This window comes from Eulemur rufifrons, chromosome 2, assembly GCF_041146395.1.
Source record: "Eulemur rufifrons isolate Redbay chromosome 2, OSU_ERuf_1, whole genome shotgun sequence".
Taxonomy (NCBI): Eukaryota; Metazoa; Chordata; class Mammalia; order Primates; family Lemuridae; genus Eulemur; species Eulemur rufifrons.
Genome location: NC_090984.1, coordinates 59,928,140 through 59,948,987, shown reverse-complemented (window position 1 = coordinate 59,948,987; position 20,848 = coordinate 59,928,140). Strand labels below are relative to the sequence as shown.

At 44.5% G+C, this 20,848-nt stretch overlaps 1 gene segment (V, D, J or C); it reads right to left on the bottom strand.

The window, feature by feature from the left end:
- Window positions 1–20,848, bottom strand: part of LOC138393889 (T cell receptor alpha chain constant-like) — a 273,991-nt gene that overhangs the window by 31,097 nt on the left and 222,046 nt on the right. Inside the window, 1 exon segment of the C gene segment in view lies at window positions 9,492–9,541. Coding sequence covers window positions 9,492–9,541 — 50 coding nt within the window.

Sequence of the window (20,848 nt, the reverse complement as noted above, 5' to 3'; positions counted from 1 at the left end):
GCCTTGTCCCCTTCCCAAAGATAAAGGAGAAGCCTTGTCCTTCCCCACAGTGATTATCTCAGCATCAAAAACCTGCCAGCTCAGCTTTCCCCCCCACAAAGCCCTCCTGAGAAGGGAACTTCCCATGTGTTTCCTCCAGTGTAATTCATACAGTTTTGTGCTTTTTCTCCCTTTATAAGCGAGCCCCTCCACTTCTTATTGAACTCACGGTTCTGTTCCATACTCCCTCTCTACCTCTCTCTTCATTACTGCTCTTGAGGTCACAGTGGACCCCTGGCCTCAAGCCCCTCCAGTTTATCCCCGTGCTGAACATTGGACGCATCTCTTTTCCCCTGTATCTGTACTTACAGGGCAGCACAGACAATCTGGTTCCAGAACCGAAGATCATATTCTGGGCATAGTTATTCCCACAGTGCTTCTGGGCTCAGCAAAAACCCCCTAGGGCTTCCTCCCCACATGCATCTCAACACCACAACAACCCAGGACCCAGAAACTGTGTTTTTGGCTTCAGAGTGAAAAAGCCAGCCCGTTTGTCAAGTCCTGAGAACAAAGGAAGTTTGGGACCAAGCAGGCAGAGGTTCCAAAACTTAACCCTGCAACCCCCGGTGTCCCGCAGGATGCAGCTCTGCATTAATGAGCCCGAGTCTTTTCATGGAGAGAGGCTTCAGGGGCTGGGGAGAGGCTTAAAGAGGTTCTCATTTCTCCTCCTGCCTTGAGGCAGGGCTGCACTCCAATCACCCCTGATAGCAGGGTGTCTATCTCCTTTCAAAAACCCTCCAGAGAAAGTGCCCTGGCAACTACTCCTGACAGCTCATTTTCACTGTTCAAAAACCTATTAGGAAGGTTTTAGCACTAACCTAACTCCCTTCTTGCAGTATTAGCCACGTCCTGTGGTCTGAATCCTGGTGGAGCTGGAGCGTGAGCCCCTCCGTCTTCTGTCTAATGCTTCCTTTCCCGGAGTTAGATATGACTCAACTCCTACCTTACCTTCAACCTCTTTTCTTTGAAATAAACTGCCCCGTTTTGCCTCCACAAACATTACTGATCCGCCACCTCCAGGTTTGAGCGTTTCATTTAGTGGCTCCTTTTAGGAGTCACATCTCTTGTGAGCTGCATTACCCTGAAGAGAAGTCCCTTCCCTGTGAAGCCTCCATCTTCCCTCTCTCACCGCCTTTCCACAGGGGGAGCCCATCTCGTGGGAGGGGCTCAGGCCACTTTGGAGGGTGTCGCACTGGGGTCAGCTTGCTGACGGGGTGGTATGAGGTTTCAGTTTCTGCAACATTCGCCCTGTTGTCGTGTGAACACATCCCTGCTCCACCGGCCAGTCCCAGCCACGCAGCTCTCTGCAGAAGTCTCCCCCCGCCTCTGACACTTGGATGATTTTGTATTCAAATTAGTCAGGATTCTTTCTATTTCCACTTTCAAATCCCAGGTGAAGAATTTCATAGAACAGGCTGACATCTCCACCCTCCCCCCATTCCAGCTCTGCTCCTGATGCATGACAGAGCCTTGACAGAAGAGCCCGAGGGGCAAAACAAAAGCTCTACTGTGCCTTAGAGATGATGTTTATCATTATTATTAATAGCTAGGGTTTAATGAGATTTTTCTATGTTCTCAGCACTATGCTAAATACTCCAGCTGTATTATTTCATTTGATCCTTATAATAACTCAACAAGGTAGGTATTTTTTACTTTCATTTTATGGATGGGGAAACTGAGGCTCAGAGAGGTTAAGTACCTTGCCTGTGGTCACACAGCAAGGACTTGGATTCAGGTTTTTCTGTCTCCAAAGCTCATGCTATACTGCCTAATCCATACTTACTGAAGCTCAAAGTGTCCAGAGGGGACATGATGGCTGCAGAAGTGGCCTCAGTGCTCAGCCTCACACTCTATGGCAGATATTTTATTCTCAATGAAAAGAACCACCAGAACTAGACACACAGAGTTCTAGTGGTTCTTTTCAAACAGATTTAAATTGTAGCAGGGGGATCAAAGTTAGATGTGAGAAAGTACTTTCTGGCAGCAAGGGTTGCTAAATTTTGGAATTGATTACAGAATGAGGAGTTTCCCACCCTAGACCATCCCACAGAGCCAGAGCGTATTCCATCTGGCCAAGAAGCCTGCTAGGAAGCCCGGGCAGGGGTGGTGGGCACTGAGTCACCAGAGGTCCTTCTGGCATCCTCATTGGCTCAGTTATTGTTTGTGTCTCTATTTCTTTCAAAGTGTTGTCGATGTTCCTGAGAACCCCTCAGCATGAGCTAGAGCAAGAGTGTGCATGCACGTGTGTGGATGCACGCACTCACATCTCATTTTACAGCAGAGAAGAGAACCAACTCTCTTTGGCCTGGGGAAATAACATTAATAAAGAGCCCAAGCAGATGCACAGGATTAAAGTAGTTTTCAAACTAATGATTTGATTGATTGCCCCTGAAGGCCCAGGTGAAGAAGAACACAACTTACTTGGCTTCACAGTGAGCGCAGTCCCATCCCCAAAGGTTAATTTGCCTGCATTGGTGGCACACAGTGTGCGGTGCTATTGCAATAACCTTGACTGGGGCCTCCAGGAAGACAGGTGGAGGTGGGGAAGGCAAGCAGGAAAACAAAACCTGAGATGACTGCCCATGGCCAAAACAACCTCCTTGTAATTAGGTTATAACGTGGGAGGAATACTGATAACTAGCACCTCCCCAGCCTGGTTCTATTTGCTGTAATTTCCCTCGAAAGAACGGGCCTTGGCAGGAGCGCCTCCTGGGAAATTCACTCCAAGTGGCTACTGCTCTGTCTCCTGGGATCCTGTCTTGTTTGTATTCCTGCAGGCCCTCTGTCCATTTTCATCCAATTCCTGCCTTTCCCCCCACTACTTTTCTTGAACCTTCCTCCTTGTGGAGGTTCACATAGTTTCCCAGGGAGAGACTACATGGATATTAAAAGCCCAAGTACAATACTCTAGGGAATATGTGCATTAAAAACCTTGTTTTCCACTAGTATCATGAACCACCCAACACAAACCAAGCAAAGAAAACACCACCTGTGTTTTGACAGCTTTTGCATGATGGAAGATGGGCTTCTTGGGAAGAATAATTAGCCGGAAAGAAGAACTTACTTGGTGTGACCAGGAGTTTGGTGCCCTTCCCGAAAATGAGTCGGTAACTCCCAACGCTAGAGCATGCACAGTTTCCTTTGTTTGCAAAAACCCCGAAGTTGCTGAGAAAAGTCAGACCACTCCCAGCATAGGAGCAGCTCTGACAAAAGCTCAGACTATAACCACCACCAGACAATAGGCAAAAGAGAAGAGCACTACTGAGGCTTGCCATGGACTGGACCGTCCCTCAGAGTCCTGGCTAGTCTGTCAGAGGTCATCTAGTCTGTCCTCCTGTCTTCAGCCAAGGTGTTTTCTGACCAAAGACCTGCCTTGCTTTTAAGAGCTCCTAGTTTTGAAGAGCAAGCAGCTGTTCCTTATATCTAATTGAAATCCTGCAGACTGCAGTCTGAGCCTGGTCCCTTTGCTGCTTCAGATTCCCTAGGTGAAGACAGGATTTCACATCAACATACTGCACAAACTCATCACAATACGGCAAATCAGTCTCAGTGGTTACTTTTGGGGAGGAAGCTGATATTGAAGAAATGGGTCAAGGTGAATGTTGGCTCTATCTATAATCTGAATGGTTTACAGCGAGACATTTTTATGTATTACTTGTGCAAATTAAAATTAATAATAACATTAAACAGAAACCTACAGTGTATTTAAAAATGGCTCTTGGACAAGCCTTTCTGTGCTCCCCTAAGCTAAGGCATCTGAAGTTCTTTGTATGAGGGCTTTGGTCTCCTGCGGGCAGAGGTGGGAACTGGGCTGGGGTGTGTGGTCAGAACAGGCTGGAGGCACTGAGGCCAGGCCACAGTGCAGGGCCCAGTCTGTGCTTGCCACGACTGTCTGGTCGGCTTTGGAATTACAACAGAGTAAACTGTTTCATCTTTCTGCTCAACACTAATGGCCCAGTTCCTAATAGACCTTTCTTGAAGGCAAATGCATTCCTAGGTACACTGCAAAATCATTCAAGGGAAGAAGCCACTGTTGATCAAAATTAGGGATGGCCAGGAACACTTACTTGCAATCACAGAGAGTCTCGTGCCCTTTCCAAAGACAAGTTGCCTGTTTCCTGATTCCCACAGTGATCGCCTCCATGACAAAAACCCTGAATGACTGGCCTCAGTGTTTTCCCTGGAAGTTTCTTCTTGTTAATCCTCTTCCCTGGTAGAAACATTCAGAAATCTCTCCACTAACCATAGGTTTTGTTTTTCCTTAGCACGTCTTTGCCCCCTTTTCCCTGAGCCTCTACAAAGTATGCTATTGTCAAAGTGTCTCTGGCTTTGCCTGTCTACCCTGCTTGATCAGAGCTCCTATACATGCAGTTGTGGCCCAAAGATGCATTTCTGAACTGCCTACAAACTTCCAGCTTATCGTTAGCCTGTGAAAAATATTCCAAAGGAAAAAAACCTCTGTTTCTGGCCTCATGATGAATTCTTTGCTCTACTGGGAATAAAATGGAGTGATCACTTCTCCTAAATGAAAAAAGGGTTTGGAAAATGGCACAGAGTGAGAAGGCTCAACACAAGACGTAGCTCTTGGCCACAGACCGTCTTTGTTGTCTCTGACGTTAAAGTAGCTCCTAAAAAAGTTGTCTCACACCACTCCTGGAACAAGGGAAATGAGAGCGCATGGGCCATCAGAGCCAGGAACCTTAGCAGAGGCCAAAGAGAGCAAAGCAGATCTTTTATACAGGGTGGAAGGAGAGGGGTCATGGGTACGCGGGGGTCATTTCCAAAATCAATTTAGTTGGAGCCAAAAATCACACTGGGTTTAACATTGTGTCCAAACAAAGTCCACTGGGGACAAGCCTGAGGGAAAGACTTAAAAATGAATTCTGGACAAAGTTTCACGGAGTTTTATTCCTCACAGTAGATAAACAATGAAAAAGATAATTGATGTTTAAGTAGAAGACTGGCAGCAACTTTCCCAGCACTAGAGGAGGAGAATTTGGTATTTACTAAGCTGTTGAAAGGCTGAGGACCAGGTCTCTGCAAGAGAAGACGGGCCCAGGACCCAGAGGCCACCTACACATCTTAGAGCCTAAGAAACTTTCCCACCCAACACTCCCAGCGCTTTTAACTCAACGGGAGTCAATATCAGAAAATCACGTGAACAGCACTTACTGGGGAGAACATGAAGTTGTGTCCCTTTTCCAAAGATGACTTTGTAAGAACTTTGTTCACACTGTGATAGGGATCATAACAAAAACTCCTAGTAACTCTTTTTGGGGAAGCTACACATTCCTTGATGGATATTTCACCTTCATGGACTTAACACATTCCCATTTTGTCTCTTTTCCTATAATAAACAGGCCTCATTATCTGCTCAGTCATCTTTCTCTGTGTCTCTTGGTTGTTCTGCTTGAATTTTATGCTGCTTATTGCAAACACGCAGAGAGGAAATTGAATGACCTCATTTGACACTGAGAGTGAATTATAACAGCAACAATTCAACAAACTCCTTTCTGATATCAAACACAATTCTGTTACTGCAGGCAAAAAATGCCTGGCAGACAGCCACCGAACTAGAAATCCACTCTTCAGAGCCCAAACAAGGATGTGGGCAGGAATGGGCTGCTTCGGACACACATCTGAATTTCCTCCTGGGAGGGACTGCATCACAGAGCCCTTCCCTCGCCCTGGCTCTCAGCCTTAAGTTTCAGAATCAGCCACGCACCAAACTCTGAGGATACTTTGCCTCAGGTCAAGCACATGTTTGCTACACTCATTATAGCCCTGCCTGAGCTGGGGTCATAGAGATAATTCATTTTGCCCCAAAGGGATCCTGTTTTTCTCTCTTTTTTTTTTTGGGAAATGTTCTCCTTTTGCAGTCCATGGATGTGGTCTCTCACCACCAAGAGATGGAAACCATACGCCATTGCGGGATCCTAGTTCGTCATGTAAAGAACCAAGCCCCATTTCCTCCTCCTCATTGTCTCCCTCACCCCAAAGATGCTCTTTGCCATGGTCTTAAAAAAAGTTAACATGGATGGTTACATTTACTAGATCTAAAACAAACTTATGGAGTCATCTAGCTCGTTTCCTTGTCTGGTGGCATTTCCCACAGCTAAACCGTTTAAGAACTATTCTATTTTAAAGCACCTTGGGTTGGTCACCCATAGTTGCAATTATAAACTGTTGTAGGGTTTAATAACCCAGTTAGTCAACTTGATGACATCTGCCTCTTAATATTAATTTTTGGTCTGACATTTGGATGGGTCCCATTGTCCCCTCAATAGCAATGTGGGGGAACCGATACCCCAGGAGCACCCCAGGAAGGCCAGGCTCCTGACTGCCTCATTTCCCTGCTTTCCATTGAGGTATGTTGAAAACACTCTTACCCCCCATGGAAGAAATGATCATTAAACAAAAATCTCGTCGTCATGCCTGTCATTCTATTTCACTCTGAATTTCCTTTCAGGTGTTTATAAAGCCATCTGGGATCAGCAATTCGTCTCTGAATTGTTTATTTTCCCCCCACTGCATTTGAATAGTAAGGCTGTGTTTTCAGTGAAATTTGACATGTATGGGACTAGCTGTGGACATTTGTCAAAATGGGACGATGTCTGGGTTTCCTATTAGATCTTTTGGAATAAATATATATGCGGGCAAAAGAGACAAAGAAGGTACCTTATGAATATTAGTAGCATTTAAAATGAGATAGTTTCTCATTTATAATACAAGGGAAGACAAATTCAAGGGAAGAAAAAAATAATACAAGGGAAGAAAAAAATCACAGTAAACACACAAATCATTGCAGAACATAATTTAAGAGATACTGTGGCTGTAAATAACTCCTGGCCTCAATATCTCTCTGGAAAAAGAAGAGCTGAGTTACCATATTAAAGGTGATTTGGGATGGTCTCATTTTGCATCTATTTATCATTATTACTCTATTTTCAACAATCATGACTGTTTCACACATTTGCAAAAGTCATTTTTCAAGATGTACATTTGTTTACATATTAAATTAAATCTCCACTAACTTCACAGCACTTGTTTGGTCAAATATAAATAGAACATGGTCACTTACTGGGCTTCACCACCAGCTGGGTTCCATTTCCAAAGAAGACCCTGGCATTGTTATTCCCACAGCATTTCCTGCCTTTACTGAAAGCTTTAGTGAAACCCAACCAAACACATGGCACTCTGGCGAGGAGGCAGTTGGACTCTATGGTTTTTTTTTTTCCTGTGTTTCTGGAAATGGGCTTTTTATGACAGGAAGAAAAAAAATTGGTTCTGCTACATAAAGCAAAACATTTCTCCTTTAAAAAGACCAAACTTATGAGCTTTAAAACCCTTTTGCATTTCTAGGCTTAAATCTGCCAAAGCTGAATCAAATAACTTGTTAAGAACTCTCGCACTCACATGTGTGAACTCAGCCTCAGACACACAGGTCTGAAAGGATAATACATTCCTACATCCACAGGGATATTTCCTGCTACAGAGCCGTCTGAACTCACCTCCACACTCTACCTAAACTCCAGGGCCCTGTGCCCTACCCACTGGTCAAGTTATTTCGAAGCCTTCTCAGTGTGCAATAGTGCTTACGTGATAGCCTAAGAAAATATTTCATCAGAGAAGAGTAACAAAAGTCAAACAGTCCTATTTTTTCCCCAAGAAGTTCCACCATGGACTCATATGTAGTTTCAGCCAGGAAGGAGTAGAGAGTAACGACACACCATCTCCCACAACCTTAAGAAAGTCCAGTCCTGAAATAAATGGAGGAAGCGAACATTTTCTGTTATAAAGAGGATTGCATCCTAAAGGCAAGGATGAGGGCACGCGAGAGCCCCTTTATCACAAAGCTGTGCATTGTCTGGGCTTTACACTAGGTATCTGGAGAAAAGAGAGAGGAGTGAGCATCCCAGACGGTGATACCAGGTCACTGACTTTCTTAGTTACAAGCAGAGCTTAAGTAATAGATTTTAAGCTTGGCAAGACAAGGAGACTTGATCTCATCCCCAAAATGACTATGACTTTTTGATTCTTCATAGTGGAAGAGGAAGAGTTCAAAGCTGATTTTATTTCTCTCCTATCAGCCTGAGAGCAGTAGGTGCCCAGGGCAAACAAGAAGAACTTATTCTAGGGAAAGCGAAAGGGAAGCCGATGTAGGAAACAGAGGAAGGGGTTGCGTGGATCACAGCTCTCGTACTGAGCTGACTACCCTAAGCCTTCCCTTTCCTCTCCCCACCTTAGGGGGTTAGTTTTGCCTGACTTCTCAGCACTTTTCTTGAGTGTGGCTTTGGAGTCTTTTTTGGAAGAAAATTAAAACATAGCCTATAGAATAAGGTGCTTGTACCGGGTGACACAGAATTGTATGTTAGCAGAGGTTGTATCTACACAGGTAAGGGTATGACCAGAGCTGATAAATGCCCAGGAAATTGGGTTCACAGAAGCAGAAAGACTGCAGCATTTGGATGAGAACAATATCCCCACAATAGTCTTTTTTCTTGGGGGTTTATCTTAAAATTAGCACGTTTCCCCTTCCCTGACTGTAGTGTGCCATCCAGGAGAATGGGAAGTTTTGAGAGCCTGCCCTGTCATGGGCAGATGAGGGATGAGAGCTGGGAACAAAGTCAGCCTTCAGCCCTCCTTTTCCCCAAAGGTTGGCTGTAACCTCCTGCTTGCCACGGACACAGAATCCACCTGACAAAGCCCACTACTCACGTACTTGGCTTGACGGAAAGCAAAGTGCCAGTCCCAAAGATGAGCTTGTTTGCAGAACCCCCATAATTCACACAGTGCTTCAGAGCCTTACACTAACCCTCAGTGGGGGGTGAGGGGTGGGCATGGCAGGATGGGGTGAGGACAGCTCAGTCCCACTGCTGCAAAAGCTGACTTTCCAAGTATCCCTCCAACCTTCATATTCCCCCGACATGCCCTGATGCTGCCTATTAAGTTACATCCTTACAGGGTTTGTGCTAAGGCCCAGAACCCTGGGAGATTCCAGCAAGTGACCGGGAGCTTTGCAGGCATCTGCTGTCCTGGGACAGCAACCTGGGCAAGGATGTTAGGAAAGCTGCATGCAAGCTATTTTTCACCTTTGAAAATTTCAGTCTTTGACTGTGACCCTTTCCCTTTTCTTTGAATTTGCTTTTCCAATGGAATGAGGCTGTTTCTATCTTTGGGAAAGAATTCTAACCGTATCAGAGGGAATTAGACACTCCCTAACAACCTGGCTCTGCTCTCTTAGAGGGCTAGCTGAGGATTATTCATTCTGGAAGCAACTAGACCAAACAAAAGAGTTGGTGGCTGACATGGCTTCTCGCTGCGAATGAAGACCCCACTTGGGTAGAGTGCATTGTCTTCAGCAGGCTGGATTGTTCTTAAAAATATAATTTGTATGCTCTGCTTCGTGCATTATTCAACTGGTGTCTCACAGGCACATCTCTGAGTCTTACCTGGCTTTATAATTAGCTTGGTCCCAGTGCCCCAGATCAACCGATAGTTGCTATCCACACAGACACAAAAACCTTAACAAAAACCTTCACTGTCCTTCTGGGGAGCTTATTAGAGATAAAGTCCAGATAAAAAGTCTAGAGCAAAGCACATAAAACAATGTAGGAGTATTGGCTACTGGAGATTATTTGCTCATTTAATTACATTTGATTCCCTTGCCCATTATAGATTCCAGACACAGATGATGAAATCAAATGACTAAACATCCAAAGTCAATCTAGGTCTCTCTGCATGTAAGGGAAACATAATTCATCAACAGTTTGCAAATTGGAGAAGCTGAACTTGCTTCACCTCCCTGATATTTTAAATAAAAATGCAAAAGCGAGAAACAGATCATTTGTTTGGAGTCATAATGCACCTGACTCTCTGGTGTCTTAATTTCACTGCTGTAAGATTTTAGTCAGCACCATGATGTTCACATACAAATTGTCCTGGTTTATACAGGGTTCTGTCTGTGAGAAATGGCACCCTGTGAGCTATGGCCCCAGGCAGCTGGAGATGCGGAAGACCCTTATAGAACCCATCGTCCGGAGGGGTTGCCTGCAGGACTGTGAGAATGTACCAGAATGGATTGTATGTGTATAGAAAACTCCTTTTCAAAATTGCTCCTTGGTTTCTAGTACTTACTTGGAAAGACTTGCAATCTGGTCCCAGTCCCAAAGATGAGCTTGTCATTGTTGGAGGACACAGTGATACGGAGACCAACAAAAACCTCCTAAGCCCCTCTGCTCTTTCCCTGTCACTGGCACTGAATGACTATCAACAGCAAAGAAGGTCTGGGGATACATTTAAAGCACCAATGCAATCAAACAGGCAGTTTTTGTTCTGGTTAAGTTTCATCTCCTAAAAATACCTATGACCTGTGCTTATTATGTTGGCAATGCACAAAGTGACAGCTCAAGATAATTTACTGTAAGAAAGCAGGGAGACTCAAGCTCTAATCCCAGTTCTGATTTTTTTTGTTTTTGGTTTGACTGAAATTATTTAACTTGTCTGTGTGTCAGCTTTTCTGTGAAGTATGTTTGATGATGTATGACCCTGTTTACCTTGTTAGAGAACATTGTGGGATAAAAGGCCTGGTCGTGATGCAGTGGGTTACAGATTGAAATGCATTTTGAATAATGTGGGGAAAATATGATTGTTCAAGTCAAGATATTATTAACACAAATAGCAGGAACTACGGCAGCTGAAGTTTATTGTCAAAATAACTAACAGAAAAGCTCTCCTAGTGAAAACTGAAGGAGAATATATCTGTCTTGTGTGTTTTCCCATAAGAAAGTTAGTGGATATACCTCTTAATCTGCCAGAAGAGACAGGCATGGAAAAGGTCAGCTTAATTCTGAGGTCTGAATGCCAGGGGAGAAGAAGAAATGATTATCCTCCCACAGCAGTGAATAAGCATAGATTAGGTTCCCATGACATGCTAATTTCCCTTTGCTATTGGCAGTGTTGAATGGAACCAAAGTTATTTTCAAAAATGAATTCGATCATCTTAATGGTCAAACTGGCTATGTAGGTAGATCCAGAAATTGTATCCCATCAGTGACCAGCTGGGAAATGGACATGAGTGTGTGTGTGAAGAACTCTTCTATATGATTTATAGACACACTAGCCCACAGAAAGGAGAAAAGACACACTTACGTGGCATAACAGTCACTTGAGTGCCAGACCCGAGACGCAGCGCACCCCCAAAGCCTGTCTGTCCACAGTGGATCGCTCCACTACAAAAACCCCGCCACCTCTTCATAGCCACATGTCCCGGGTCCCAAGGTGGAAGCTAAAGTATCTCAGGCACGAGAGAGGATTCAGGCACACATGTCACGGAGGCCGTGGTATTCCTTATTCCATCTCAGACCTTCCTTTCCAAGGCTCTTCCTCTTCCTGGGCCCTGCTCCAGCCTTCAGGGAGGCAACAGTATCGCATGGCAGCCTCCTCCACCCCTGCAGGGGCTCTGCTGGGGCCCACCCTCAGGGAGGATTTGAGCATCACTAAAGGCACTAAGAAACCGCTCAGAAATACAACTGATGGCTAAAGAGGCAGGCAGCAGTGTGTGGTGAGGGTGCCTGTGCTGCCCGTGGGCATGGTAGCCAGGCATCCAAAGGAGAGAGCAAGGAGTTGGAGATGGAAGGGATAGTAAGGAGAGGGGAAGGGTCTGGAAACAAAGGCAAGAAGAGTAGATGCTAACGGCTGATGCCAAAATTAGTCACGCTCTGCTTTGTGAGTACACACAAGTTCTAGGGGAAAAAGATTTTCCTGGCTCTGTCAGTTGCTCTGACCTATTTAGTACTGTTCTACCTCCTGTGACAATCTCTCACGTGCAGCTGAGAAGCTCCACACCACAAACGGGGACCATCTCCCTGTCTGATTTCTGTCCTGAAGAGCCATCTGACCAAATGTTCTGCACGAGGGGGTGGGAACTGCAGACAGAAAAAGATACTCAGAATCTGTTTCTCTCTTCCCAATTAGGCTGTCAATCTGTTTAGCTAATAAGTCGTATAAAGTGTCTTAATCTCTTCCCAGGAAAGGAGTCATATAAATGCAAAACAGCAGCGGCAATAAGTCAAATGGCTTGCTGGGGAATCTTTTCTTTGTGTGAAGAGACACTGTTTAGTAGAAAGAAAACTTTCTGTGTGGAGAGGAGACAGACTGAGAAAAAAAAAACCCCACAACAGCATTTGTTTTTATTAGGCTGAGTCTATATAGCACAAAGTAAAACAGATTTGGCAATTATTTAGGTAATGTGACAGTCAATTTAAGCAATTTTGAGCACAAAGAAGTTTTCTCAAGGAAGTGCCTAAATATCTGGATCAGCTACCGACATTAATCAAATTAACTGGACAATCGTGCTGTATAGACACAAACTAATAAATGTACCCTGAGATAGTTTTTCTGAAAGGCTTCCATTTTATAAGCATAACATTAAAACTGGTCCAATATTTATAACCACTCTCTTCATCTTGGCACTGCAGTTGACATTTCCCAATTTTTCTTACAACACACGTCTTACATTGAGAGCTGCAAAGGTAAGGGTGACCTTCTCCCTGGAGAGTCTTATCAGGTTAACACATGGAAGCTCATTTAGAAATTCATTAGGTGTCTGGGATGTGAGAGCTGGTCGTTATAGATTAAGAGCTTTTTCCCAAGTGGCAAAGGACTTACGGGGAATAATGGTGAGTCTTGTTCCAGTCCCAAAGATGAGTTTGTTTAGCTCATAAGTTGACACAGTGTTTCTGCCCAGTATAAAAACACTTTCCTACTCTGCTAGATCTTTTTCTTCCTGTGTCAAGTTCACCACCAGGGGCATGTTTTACACATTTGGACTCCTACTTGGTGATAACCTTTTAAAAACCATCCTATAAAAAGTACCATTTTTCATGTTTCCTAATAAACAATAAAAAATCCAAACAACCAACAGTCCCCTTTCTCTCACCAATTTTTTTTTGCAAGCAACAGCTTGCCATTTCCATGCTACCTATTTTCTCCCTGGAAGATAATGTTTGAAGAATTCTAGTGGTCACAGGGGTGGCTTCTACTCTATTATATTGTTATGTGAAATCGCCTTTATTTTTTTGTGAGCCACCCACATTTGATGTTTTTATTCCTCCCAAGTCAGCCAAACTTCCATTCTCTCAGCCTTAGCTAGAAATTCCAGACCCAACACATCTCAAACCTTGCTGCTCTTTTCTTCTTTTTACAAGCATAGAGAGCTGTATTTGCCACTCTTTTTGCCACTAGCTGAAACTAAATGGGTTAGAAAAGACCACGTTAGCCAGACTTTCCACATATTCTCCTTATTTTTATAAAAAGAAAATATAACCTAAAAGTAAGAGTCTTTGGTTGGAAGTTGAAAAGGCAGAGGCAATTAACCAAAAAAATGAACATTCAGACCTACCTGGTTTTACTTGTAAAGTTGTCCCTTGCCCAAAGATTAGTTTTCCTGTGTTGCTAGAGTCACACTCTAATGCTATACTTTACAAAAACAGTAAGTGGAGATCATTTCTATTTTTCCTTCCTTCCCTACAGCAGCCTGATCTAGGCATAATAAAAACACCAGCTGACAACTTACTATGGGCATTAACTCTTTTAATTTCAAAACATCTCAGTGAGCTGGGATGTGAGAGCTGGTCATTACAGATGAGAAAAATGAGGCATAAAGAGATTAAGTAACATGCTCAAGGTCACACATCTACTATGTGGCAGAGTAAGGATTTGCCTAAACAGTCTGATTCCAAAATTCATGTTCTTGATCACTATGCCACACCTTTCACTAGCCTCCCCAGCTGCCCCATTTTAGGTTCTCCTTTGAAGTGTGTATACTAGTAACACTGACAAAATAGTTAGCTCATTGACCCTAATGAATACATCCTGAGATAGTTCTTCTGAAAGCCTTACATTTTATAAACTTAACATTAAAACTGGTCCAATATTTATACCCACTCTCTTCATTTTGGCACTGTAATTGACATTTCCCATTCTTTTTTATTACACATTTTATATTTAGAGCTGCAAAGGCAAGGGTGACCTTCTCCCTGGAGAGTTTTATTGGGCCAGCACATGGAAGCTCTTTAGCAATTCATCTGTGCCCCTATCAAAGGTGCCTTTCCTGGAGCCCCTGGGCTCTGCTGTGTGCTCCGCTTTCCTCCTCCAGCCTTGCCAAGCCTGGAGCTCCAGCACGGACCCAGCTCCTAGCCCCAGCCAAGGCCCCAGCAGACACTGCTAGGAACACAATGTGGTGTGTAAAGCAAAATGCTGAACAGGGTAGGTGGCCTCTAAGATGCTCCTGAAGATTCTTAGAAGAACTTCTCTGGGAAGGCCAGAGTTAGGATGAAATCAACTCCTTCCCGGTTACTGCTAGCAAATCCACGATAAGGCTCTAAGCCAATGGGAACTGAGAGATGTAGGAGTTATATGGCTAGTTTGAGTCATTCTGGCTAATCTGTGGTGGTAGCTATTCTCTAGCATGGTCGCTGGATGGCCCGGAGTCCCCAGAGTTCCCAGCAGCACTTGACTCATCTTGGCTAGAGAGAGACGGTATTTCCCAATGGCCCGTGGAGACGCCGGTGCAGGATGGACTAAAGAGGTCATGAAATGTGCTGCACGTCCTCTAGCATTCAATGCTCCTCGACAGCCCTTTTCGGAATGGGCGAACCTGTTTGCTCTGTAAGAGAACAGCCTAATACTCCAACTGCCTGCCTACCGTGCACTTCTGGATTCCTCTGCCTACTTATTTTGATTCAGGGGTAGGCAAGGGTCCAGCTTTCGTGAACAGGACAAAAACACTAACTAGCCGCAATTAGACATTCCAAACAGTAAAGCTAAAAAAAGAAGGAGGCAGTTTCTGAGATATTTTAAACTATATAGACGGGTTTGAGAGAGTTAATATGAAGACTCACTTGGATTTACCGCCAGACTTGTCCCCAATCCCCAAATCAGCTTACGGTTGTTGCCAACATTACACAGTCACAGAAAGCTTAACAGAAACTGACCAGGCCAATGTGTATCAGGAAATCCCTTTCGATCCCCAAATCTGGCCAGCGTGCTCCTCCAGCTGGGACTCCGGCCAAAGAGGCAGCGGAGAAGACTGTTTATTATGGCGGTCAATTCACAGCATGGTCTGGCTCTTCTGAGGTTAAATAGTTCATCCCTCCACCTCCAGACTAAGTTGCCTCCTGACCAGGCCAGCAAGGAGTGGTGTAATCCTGACAAGCCACTGAAGAAGGATTCTCCCACTCCAGGTCTCACTCACCCTGTCTCTAACACAATCAGACGTTCTGACCCAAATGGTTAAGACAAAAAGGACAAGGATTTTCTTTTTCTCCAGGGCATTTGTTCCTGTGCCAGACAATGACATATATGCCCACTTTCACATGTACATATGCCATGTGGATATACCATATAATCATTAGAATTAATGATTAGAATTAACATAAAAAGTAAAATCTAGTAGAGAAAACGGAAAACTGAGCTCAGTGCTATGGCTTCCTTTTGAAATTAGAGCATTCATTATGGATTCAGTAGAGATACTCACGGGGTTTGACCATTAACCTTGTTCCCCCTCCAAATGTGAGCATGCGGCCTGCATTATTATTCACACAGTGATCTTCAGCTCAGCAAAAACCTCCTAGAAACTGAACTAAGTTTTCCCTAAAGATCTTCTGGAAGGAGCGATATCGTGAGCACAGAGAATATTAAGTAATTGTCACAGTAATAACCTGGCACAGAATCCTAGCACCAGTTTGGATTTCAGGACTGTTTCCACATTGACTAAATAAAGGATATTCTTTCTAAATGTTCTAAAGAAAGAGTTTTCCTGCACAGGCCCAGGATACTGGTGGCCAAAATCCTAGCATATCCTCTGGTATTTTAGATAATAATTCTCCAGGGTTCTGAAAATCATATACCTCATTTGGACAAAGTAGGGACAGTTTATGTCCACGGCACCAAAGCAAAAGCAGTCAGAGAGACTATTGTCACCGCGGGAGGGGTTGAGGGAAGCTGTCACCATCCACATGGCAGGTGGGGGCAGCGTGTTGATCCACACTTTGAGGGTGCTGGAGCCAGGCAGCTCTGACTGAGGCCAGCTCTGGAACATCTGAGGGGATACCCAGCCTTTTCAGTCCACACAACTAGAGACAGTCACATGCAATGGTCTGCCCTGGAATTCACCCTGGACTTCAACTCCAGATCTTTCCATCCCCTGCTTAGACAGTCACCAGGAAAAGGACTTTTCATCACTTCCCATCCTTGTTCTAGGAGAGACTTTTCCACTCTCACTGTCCCTTTCCTAGGAGATAACTCAGGCTCAAGGACTAACCTGAAATCATTCCTTTATGATTAAGAAGGTAGCTTCTCCCATCTTTTCTATGTGATCCTTTTGAGCTTCTCTCAATTTTGAGTAACCTGACGACAGAAAGCCCATGGGCACCACTGCTGAGTGTCCAGCATGGTCTCCTCCCTCTTCCTCCCCACTGGCCACCTTGAGGACCAGGGGCTTAATGACTGACATTAGGAATTGACCGCTCTAGAGAGAAACTGAGAAACACGCAGCCCATAAACTTCCTCCTTGGATTAAGTCAGTGTTATTCCTCCTCCAGGGAATACCTTCCCAGGCACAGACCCCTCCTTCCCATGCCCATCACAGAAGCCACCTCCTTCCTTCTGACTTTCTATTTGTCTGCTGGATCTCTTACCCCAGCCTCCTTAATAAGAAAATGATATAATTTCTCAAGCTCTCCCTATGAAATTGTCTGGTGACATCTATGCTGGGCTGTGAAGCCCGATTTGTTTCACCTGTGCAGCTGTTTTCAGCGGTGGGTCCAGGACGGCTGATGCATGGACACAGGGTGCCAGTGTCGGTATGTGTAAGCATTCGGGGGAAGAAGATGCTGGTCACCTGGAGCACAGCATTCATGAAAGGGAATAGCTGGGAATAAATTCGGAGAACAGAAAGGACCCAGGTTCTAGAGGGCCTTGAGTGACAGGCTAGGATCTGGACATGATTTTCCCTTGAGATAGTTTCTCAAAATATGAATGTCCAGATGAAGGATTGAGTTGAACAGGGAGAGAGAAACAAGGAGGGGTAGGAAAAGCAAGTGAAGAATGTGAAATAAGAATGTAATTTTCAAATAAGAGAAGAAAGAACACAGAATTCCTATTGTGTTTAGAGGAGTCTCTCGAGGTCTTCCAGTCATAAACATTTTTCTAATGATTAATACAGTTCTTATGGAATTGGTGGTAAGTCCATCATGGTAAGCCTCAGAGTGCTCCTTTACCCCTCCTGTCCACAGTAGAGGGACCCAGAATTGCCACTTTAGGCAGCAGTAATTTTAGCTTCCATGGTTTATAACGGGTACCTCCCTTATCCTACCTTCCCCTGCCCCTCAAATATAAATACCAACAACTTTTAAAATGAAGTCTGTCTTGCCTGAAATACTCACTTGGTAAAACATTCAGCCTGGTGCCTGCACCAAAGATGTATTTGTAGTTTCCTGAGGTAGTCACAGTGTTATGTGTCTCTACATAAACCGATGCAAGGTTACCATTTCTTGAAGCACTTTTACTGTCCGTAAGTAGGACATCACACTCATTTTCCCCACTGAAAGGCCTTGACCTCATGTTTTTCTAAAAGGAATTTATTTGGGATTATATCTCAGTCCATAGAGAAAGTCTTCACTGCTTCTGTTGGGTCTGGGTTTGCAAAACTTTCTCAAGTTCATTCTATCTTTAAGCATATTTATTAAATAAAGAGATTGATTTAGCAAATGTAGTAGGACTTTATCTAAATGATTATTGAGTCCTTCAAAGTATTTTCTTAAGGACTTTCTTTGAGAGTCAGTTTATGAGCCACACAAATTAAACCAATGACATTATTTTATAGTTACGCCTCATTTTGGATCCCAAACTGTACCAGCAACAAAGTTGATTTCCTCCTCTATTTACAAATCTTGTTTCTGAAAAACTTTTGATTATTAATAAAAGCAAAATCCACCTTCAAAAGGCAAAGCCATCATAGATGCTACTAAAAGAAGGTGCTATGGCCTTGGAAGGCATGGACAGTGTGGGACCACGTCAAGCTGGGTGCTTTGACTGGGCCACTCCAATGCATAGATTCTATTTGATAGCAGACCAGCCCCCTTACCTATTGTCACCCCTGGTTCAGGCGCAGAGGATTGTTGAAGAAAGATTACTGAAATGTGAGATGGGAGACATTCTGCAAATAGTGTGCCTGCAGGAAAAGCACCCTTGTTTCTGTAATTCTAACAGAAAAACAGAATAAACAAATAACAAAACACAATGAACTCTGGGAGTGTGGAGATAGCCTGTAAATTTTCAATATTGCTTTCTATAATCCATCTCTATTACCTTCTCCCTGACAGCTTCGCAGCTTGGATAAACATTCTGCTTTATTACAGATAATCCAGTGGTGGGGGAGGCCTTCCGTGGCACTGGGATTCTCTGCTCTTTCCATAGGGTTGACTCGGCCAGCCTAGGTGAGGGGGTGAGGGCCGTGTGGGGAACTACTTTGCACCTGGGGTGAAGAAGGGGGCCATTCAAAGAGAAATAAGCCCACCGACATGACACACCAAGGGCAGTCCTCTCTCCAGAGAGTTTTGTTGTTGTTATTCTTGCAGAGGACGAAAGCCACGAGAAGCTTGTGATTCCTGCTACTCTCCCTCCTCTGTGTCCTCAGTCCTTATTTTCTAATTCTACCAGGTGACACGAGCACAAACTCAACTGGATCCTCATCGCATTATCTGTTAAGGACACGCTTCCTTGGCTACACATTGCCTCTTCGGTAGCCTCCCTTTTCATTGGTTTGTTTCTGTCTCTATCACAAAGCTTTTCTTCTTATCTCTTCCTCTTTCCCAAAGCCACAACGTGCTTTGTGGACGTTAGAGAAACACTGATTGCAATATTAGCACAATTTATCAAAAAACTGCCCCTAGACCTGATAACCAAATCCAGCCTCCAGGGAAACACGTATTAATATCTTGCTCACACATGAGACACAGTTAACAAATGCACGCTAAACAAAGCAATTAAATTCAGCTGTGTTTTGACGGGTCCCATTGGATTTCTTTCCAGAAAGGATAGTTAGTTAACCATAAGAACTCACAGGGTGTGATCAACAGCGAGGTGCCTTTGCCGAAGTTGAGTGCATACCCGCTCTTTGAGTTCCACAGTGCCTTGTCCCTAAACAAAAAGCCCCTCACGGTAGCCACCCTGTCCTTCCTCCTCCTATGACCCCCTGTTAAAGCTAATGTCTAAAAACCAACCACATGGCTGTCACATAGACCATGGATCATCTAGGGCCCTTGATAGTATAAATAAAGCTTCCCTCTTCCATGAAACTATTGCTGAGAGGTCACTGTTGCCCACAGTGATGTGGGTGATCACTATGGAGAACTGCCATCTAGGGAGGGGGCCCTGTGACATGTGATGAAGCCCAGAGTCTTCCTGTGTCCAGCAGAGCAGGTGCTGGTTGGACTGAGGTGAGGGGCATGGATCAGGAGCAATTGTGTGGGGTTGCTGGGTGAAGAGGGAGAAGATGCCACAGAGAAAGGGGTTGGTAAGTTTCTTCTCACTCACCCTGGATTGTACTTTAGTTGCACTCACTGATGTAGTCTTTGAACCCCCAACACTTACTTGGTTTAACAGAGAGTTTAGTGCCTTTTCCAAAGATGAGCTTTCCTTGGCCTCCTCCATAATTCACACAGCCATATGAGGCCTTACAATAACCAGCAGGTGGGAAGGATTGAGGGGGGGACCGAGTGGAAGTGTCATCACCCCAAAGCTCAGCTCCCACTCCTGGGTGGGGTTAAGGCATTTCTCTAAAACTAACAGCCGGCTGTGCAGATAGATCTGAGCTTGATCTTAAATTGCCAGTTTTGTTCCCAGAACACTGGGTTCTGAGGGACTGCTCGTGATAGAAACACGGGGACAGTAGCAAGGTCAGGCAAAGCCATGCCACCTGGCATGGGAGGTCAACACTGGGGTCAGAGGATGGCTATTTTAGGGACCAGGAGCACCCTGCTACTTTCACAGCCACAGTTCTTACAAAGAATCATAATAAAAAACCCAACAAACGAAAAACAACCAAAGAGCTGATTGCATTCCTCTTGGAGTGCAGGGATTCTTAATGAGGACAACCTGATTTCTGAATTGTTAGGTCTTTTTACCACAAAATATAGAGTTTTCATATTATTTTTACCATTTATATATATGCAGAGCCAATGAAGAAACCAGATAAATTTTCTCCTTCTTCTGAACCTAATCCTTAGGATGGCCAGAATTCATCAACTAACAGACTTCCAACCAGCTCAGGGTCTCAGGACAAAGAAACCAGGTACAAGGATCCTCTTGGAAGTGGCAGTGTCTTAATCCCACTGAAACTGCACAGAACAGCATCAGCACTCACTCAGCAGCACCCACTCCCCCAGCTTACTTGGTTTTACTGTCAATCTGGTCCCTGCTCCAAAGCTCGGGGCGTTGTTGTTATTGCCACAGCAACACGTGCTTTAACAAAAACCTTCTGGGGAAACCTTGCAGGCAGCCCCCAGCATGGCAGGGACAAGGGGAAGAGGCACCGACAAACACCACACCACACACCACACGACAGTCCCATGCTCCTTTTCTTACAGGAATGGGGCCATTTTGTCATGCTTTTCGGTGCCCTGAGCATGAGCTATACCCCAAATTGGCAATCTGAGACATAATCAGCTTTCAAACAGGTCCCTGAATGGTGTATAAACCAACACTGCAAACAAGTCATGCCCAGGCACACTGTTTGTCTTCAGGG